The 6,961-nt window shown below is 35.2% G+C and overlaps 1 protein-coding gene across 1 annotated transcript; it reads left to right on the plus strand.

Annotated features, from left to right (window-relative positions):
• Positions 1 to 213: 213 nt before the first annotated feature.
• On the plus strand, positions 214 to 6,278 carry LOC104464896 (LIM/homeobox protein Lhx9-like; the record flags this gene model as incomplete). The annotated part of the gene is made up of 3 exons (XM_010077740.1): positions 214 to 416; positions 1,616 to 1,870; positions 4,913 to 6,278. Coding segments are annotated over 3 exons (515 nt in total), but the record flags the coding sequence as incomplete, so codon positions are not given.
• Between the last annotated feature and the right edge of the window lie 683 nt (positions 6,279 to 6,961).

The following is a 6,961-nucleotide window of genomic DNA, read 5'->3' on the forward strand; positions in this document are numbered from 1 at the left end:
TTTAAGAACAGGAAAACGTCATCTTCTGGATCTTTTTTGACTCATTTAATTACCACATCTGTACTTATCCTTGCACCACTGTAGCCCTTTCTTCCTTTCTTGCTTGTTTCCTTCCTTCCAAACAGTACGTGACTCAAGATTTTTGCCTTGATTAATTTATCCTACATGATGCATGGCCACTAACCTCCTTGTTTCATTTTGTTTATTGAAAAGGTTGTAATGAGAATGAGGCAGATCACCTGGACAGAGACCAGCAGCCTTATCCCCCATCCCAGAAGACAAAGCGCATGCGCACCTCCTTCAAACACCACCAGCTTCGTACCATGAAGTCCTACTTTGCTATCAACCACAACCCAGATGCCAAGGACCTCAAGCAGCTTGCCCAGAAAACAGGCCTGACCAAGAGAGTTCTGCAGGTAAGAAGCCACATCCCAGGCTTGACAGAATTTTCCCCCACCCCTGCCAGTCAATAGAATTTCCCTTACGTGTAACAATAGCGATATATGTAGAAATCCTTTTGTTAGGTGTGTCCCTAGTGGGTGTTCAGAGGGGTGTGGTATTACATGGCAGGAGTGCTGTATACCCTACCACCCCAAGGCAGACAAATACTAAAATGGGATTTGTAGTTTGTTGCATCCTCAATATGAGGAAACTGTCTCCAGAGTCTACCAGCCCAGTAGATATCCTGGGACCTGTAGTCTCTCTGTGGTGACCTTACTAAGGGTAGAGGTAGCAAACCTACTGATTTTATAAACACTGGGTGAAGTCTTTGGGCTCCCCTGAAACTGTTAATGTGACCCCTCAGTGAGCAGATCCCCTGATATGTAGGAAGGAAGCTTTGAACAATATGATCCTCCAGGAACAGCTGGCTCCCTCTCTCAATGCCTGTTAGACAACTGCTATTATTAAGGGCCTATGGAATAAAAAGCCACTTGCCTGTGAAGGACAGCCTAGCAAATTACATTAAAAAAATCCCTATACAGTGAAGTTAAAGCAAGGCGTTTATTATATGCAGAGTGCCAAAGAAGGGCAGTGATCGAGGTAGAAGGAGAATCTATTAGCAGCAATTCCTTGTCCATGTTACATATCACCTGAAACATTTTTAGTGAACCTTGCACAACAGAAAGACTAGGTGACCCATATCAACAATCCTTATGATAGGGATGGTGTAACTACCCCTCCTTCCTCTTCAGTCTTTTAAAATTATCAAGACAAACTTTCAGCCTTGGCAAAAATCTGCTCATTCACCCTTTGTCTCAATCTTTACCATGTGTCCTGACCCCAAACCTACCCAACCCAAGGGTACACTACATGTCCAATCAAAAACTTTGCTTTTCTCGGGTAAGTGAGCAAGCAGATTTTTCTTAAGGCTGCTCTGTGAGGTCTGCACACTGGGCTGCAATGTCATAGTGAACAACCGTAGCGCTGGGCCTTGTATTCAGGGTCCTGCCTGTGTGAGTCGGTAACACCAGTAGCAAATGAAGCCGTAGAGTGACTTAGTCAATTTGCCACACAAAAGCAAGCATCAAAAAATGACTTAAAAGCAAGAACAAAGACAAAAATAAGCAAAACAAAACAAGCATCGGTAAAGAAATCAATTGGGATTGGTTTGCAGGTTTGGTTTCAAAACGCAAGAGCCAAATTCAGAAGGAACCTTTTGCGGCAGGAGAATGGGGGTGTCGATAAAGCTGATGGCACCTCACTTCCGGCACCGCCCTCAGCAGACAGCGGCGCACTCACTCCACCCGGCACTGCGACCACTTTAACAGACCTGACCAATCCCACTATCACTGTAGTGACATCAGTGCCCTCTAACTGGGACAGCCACGAATCCGGGAGCCCCTCACAAACTACCTTAACGAACCTTTTCTAACATTTCAGTTTTTTTTTTTTTAATTCTTACTCTTCTTCTTTATTATTATTATAATTATTATTTTTATTATTTTCAAGCCTTTTTTTTTAAAAAAAGAATAACAAACCCACAAAACATTTGGGAAAATAAACAGCTTGATGTGTAGCATCTGCGGCCACTTGGCAAATGAGTTTGAAGTAACCTGTTGCTATAATAAATGAACATTTATTGTTGTTAAATTGTACTCAAATTTTAAAAATTCATTAAATAACTGAAGAGAAGGTTATGAATCACTCTAATAAGTGCCTCTTAAAATTGTATGTTACTTATTTCCAGAACCTTGACAAAAATTATTACTATCCCCCCCAAAAAAAGAAGATTCTTTTCCCTCCTTGATAACCAGATAAAAATCAGTTTAATTATAGCCAAAATAATGCTGCTTCAGGATTGTATGTTCACTTACAGCGTTTAAGAACCCCCAGTTTAATTTTATTTTATAATGCATCTAAAAGTTTTGTACAATTTATTTTTCAAATGTTGAAAAATGAATACAAAATGAATTAAACTAATCATTGAAATAGTCAGACTGCAAGTGCCAGTGGTTTTTGTAATGCATTAGTCACAAGCCTGGTCCTCCCTGAGCACTGGGGAGTCTCACTGGGATAGCTAAACGCTCCTCTGCCAGTTCTTCACCCAGCTGGGGTGTCCATGGCCACCACTGAAGGCTGTGCCTGGACGGAGGGCTTGGAGAGAGAGACCTGGTGATGAGAGTGCATGTGGGTGAGGATGGCAGGATCAGGCTGTTTGTCTCCAAATTTGTGTCCTGTACATTAAGGAGGCAAGGTCCAGAAAGCACCTTCCAGAATGAGCTCATTCCTATAAGGATATTACTAAAGTAATAACAACAGAATAACAACTGAAGTGAGGAGTCCTACTGATCTGAAGTATTACACAGGGAGGGTTTTACATTTTTGACTGTCAAGCTGCTCTGATTTGGAATTTAAAAAAAAAAATGTGTGGTTCATTACATGGCCTTGATACTGTACAATTAAAGCAAAGAGGAGGTTGCCCAGCTACTTCAGTGAGCACAAAAATAATTTCCAAGAAGATGCATGCATGTGTGCTATTAAAACGAGTTCGTCATAAATCTTTTTTTTTGGGGGGGGAAATGGAAATAAGCAAAATATAATTTATTAAGATGTTTAAGGAAAATTATTTCAGTATAATTTATTCATTACTATTTTTAATTTACTTTAGAGGTTTCCTGAGATTGTATCAGATGCTTTGTTTAACACACGAACTTAAAATCTCTATTTCATTAATATCTCTAACATATACTTTAATTTTTTAACTTTGTATAAAAGAAAAAAATGTTAGCAAAAATTCTTGCAAAAATTCTTACAAAAATGGGAATTGGCAGTGAATAATTTTAAAGCAGATAAACTCAGAAGCCTTGTGGATGCCGATCTGAATACATTTCTTAGTTTACAATAGTGATCTTTCTTTTTTTAATTTTATTTAAGCTAAAAGTCTGAATGGTCTGGGCAGTGGTGAATGTTCATCTGTATCCTTTTATTGTAGTTGAACACCAATTAGATTGTGGAGAGTCTCAGAAACAAATACAAACAAAAAACCAGTCAAGATCTATGTCTTGCTTTTAGTGGATTGTTAAGAATAACTTTGCACATATACCCCACTTTTTAGACACCATCAAATCTCTTTTTTGGTGGTCAAAGTGGCTATTTAATATATTTTAAAGGTGTCCTTTTTGGCTGTATAAATGTGTGGTTACATATTGACAGTTCACTGCCCACATTAAAGTGCATTATTGTAATTTTTGCTCAGGGTTTTTAGAAAATTAGCACAGAAAAGTAGCTTATTTTTAAAAAAAAAAGATGATGGAAGAGAGGTTAACACTGTAATAGAAGAAAGGTGTGTTTGCCATTATATATTTAGCAAGTATGGTTATCATCTTCTACGGATATTAAATCTTGACTTTTCCTATTTCTATTACCTTATGGGCATTTACCACTAACCAGACCAAACGACCTTGGTAAGGCTGAGATCTTTATTAATACACTTTTACAGGTAAAAATATTGATACTTATAAATTTTGTTCTTTGACAGAACAATATATGGTACTAGAGATCTACTTTATTAAGTAGACTAATTAAAACTCAGTTCTACTACGTGCCTTATGATATACCTTGGGAGTAAGTTTGTGAAAAATCAGGATATATGTGTTGTTTGTTAAATTAACTGTTTTAAGCCCTTTTGACACCTCACTAGTTTTGTACTGTTTTACCTCTTATTTCTGAAACTCTTTTTATGGTGTATCCTGTTAGAGGGGACAAACATGTCATAGAAAGCAGTTGTGCACTCTTTCAGATATAGTTGATAAATCCAATAATCTTATATATTGAGCTTCGTGTTTATAGTACAGTAAGTGGTCTAGCAAAATTGTCCATGTTTCTTTGTCTATTGATAAATGCATTGTATAGAAACTATTTCCCCTAAATATTTATGGACCAAACAATTGTGATATATCCTATTAAATTTGTGTGAATAAACCATTTTGAATCTAAGGAGTTTTATTTCCCATCAGTTGTTTTTTTTTTTTTTTTTTTTTTTTTTTTAAATTTAAAGTCTACATATACCAGTGTGTCTCTTTGCTTTTACGGTACCTGTGAGCAATTGGTATTAAACATGGAAACACAGCCTTTAAAATACTTTAAAATATGGTTCCTTCTTAGGTATTCAATTTCTTCACATTCAATGTATATGCTACTGCTGGCGCAATTTAGATTTTAGTGTTTTAACCCTCTTTTTTGAACATGCAAAGTAATGCCCCACTGATTTGATACTGAAACCCTGTCTTAGACTTCTAAAAAAGCCAGAAAACTAGCAGCTAAAGTAATTGCATGACAAATATAACCTAAATAATATGATTAAATGAATCAAGATTTAATGCTAGGTGTATTGAACACAAAATAGAATTGCAGACCCCGAAAAGCCAGGTTGCTCTGTAGTTTAATAAATTGTCACTATGATTTCTTTCAGGGAGAACAAATCATGGGGCATTACAGCCAAACATCCCGACGTTTGAAAATTCCCTAAAGTATTAAAAGAAGGGGAAAAGTTTGATCGGAAATCCACTGCAGTGAAGACAAAGACAATATTAGGTTATGATAATCATACATTTAAAAATCTCTTGAGCCAAAAAATAAAAATAAAAGACTTGATGTCATTTCCTGAATGTTAACAAAACATATGTTATTTTATGGTGTCTAATTAACAGAACTGAAGGCTTCAAAAATTGTGTGGTATTAAAAACAAATTTAGAGAAACTATGTATAAAACCAGAGCAACCTGGCAGCAATCTACCCAGCCCATATTTGAAGAAAACTTTTCTTTAAAAAAAATCACATTTGTCAAGCACAAGTACTTGTAAAATAAAATCTGAGTGCATTCATTCCACTTGCTTGCTAATGTGTACTAGTCATATCTGTTAAATGGATTTTTGTAAATTCAAAGAGAATACTTCACTCATTTGAGATCATAGGAATCAAAACCCAGTAACTTTAGTACTATTGTTTCTGAATTCTTTTTTTTTTTTAAATGAGACAAATCTGCATGCATCCATCTGTCACATATAGTGTACATTTCTGTATGATGAATTTCTCTTTGATGTTTCCTGTATAATAGCTTTCATTAATAAACATTTTATTTGATGCAAACATAGTTAACTTTATGTAAACACATAACTAATTGTTCAAACTAATTTAAACTTTTCTTTTGAAAAGAAGCAGTGCAGTGCAGTTCCAATATGTTATATATATCTAAAGTCACAAAGAATGAGGTAGCAATACTGTTGCACAGTGTAAAATTATCTTCTTTGGTGTTAACTTTTTAATTTTTTAACTTCTTGTATAAAACTGACATTTAAAAAAAAATTCCCACCAACATCAACAATAAAACAACCCCTGAATTCTTCATCAATGTAAGAAAACATAAGTAGTACAGTATGTAAAATCCTCAATGACTGTTAGAGTACGAGGATATAATTTGTGGATCCCTGAGCTGTTTACACGGTCACTATGCAATGAGCAAGTATGTTACAAAAAGCTGGTCCTAAGATTCCCAGTCCAAATCACAGATGATTTCTACAAGGCAAGAAGCAAGTGTAACAATAACCAATTCTTAGTAATGAGGTTTTGTAATTTTTAAGCAACTATTTGAAGAAAGATTTTAAAAAATATATTCCTATTTAGCTGTATAGCCAAAGCGTATGTTAAACAAATTAACATATAAAAGACTTGCCAGAAAATCTTTCATTAAGATGACATTTTTATTATATACTAATGAACCCTATGTAAACAATGCAACTTTTATGAATGATGGACATTAAATATTTCACTTACGTGTATCCTCAGCATTTTGCATGTTTTCTTAAACTTCTTCAGTTTCTGAGTTCTAAAAAGAAAACCATACAATTATTAACAACATAACACAAAGTTACGTACAGATTACTGCAGCGACCTCTGGAAACCGGTAACCAAGAGTGTTCTAATGGCAATAAAAAGGTATCATTTATTGGTGGAAATTATGGGAAGCATTGTTTAAACAACAGTTTTATAGTGTGTTGTAAAGTTCTATTGAAAAAGGTTTGCATGGTGGACTTAATTCAAATCAGCTTGATCAGAAATTTAAGTATATTGTGAAATTCTTAAACTGAGCCTTATATGTATTTATTACTGCAGAAAGTAAGTAAATATAAGAAAGGAATTATTCATGTCACAGCCATAATGTGGTTTCCCCCTGTTGTGCGTAGGAAAATATTACAAAAGTTAATTATTCAAATCAGTAAAGAACTTAGTGGTGTTCAGGGCCAAGAAAAAAACTAAAGAACTTAGTGGTGTTCAGGGCCAAGAAAAAAACTATCTACTGTAATTTTTCTTTTGTAAATCACCGCATTCTTTAGTGTGGTGCTTTTTGCACCTGATTTAAATTAGAAAAATAAATTATTAAAAACTCCTGGTGAAGTACTAGCTCCACTGAAGTCAATGTCTAAATCATCACTGGTTAAAGTAAAACCAGGACAACCTTATT

The sequence above is a fragment of the Pterocles gutturalis genome, unplaced genomic scaffold (genome assembly GCF_000699245.1).
Source record: "Pterocles gutturalis isolate BGI_N339 unplaced genomic scaffold, ASM69924v1 scaffold9503, whole genome shotgun sequence".
NCBI classification, from domain to species: Eukaryota; Metazoa; Chordata; class Aves; order Pterocliformes; family Pteroclidae; genus Pterocles; species Pterocles gutturalis.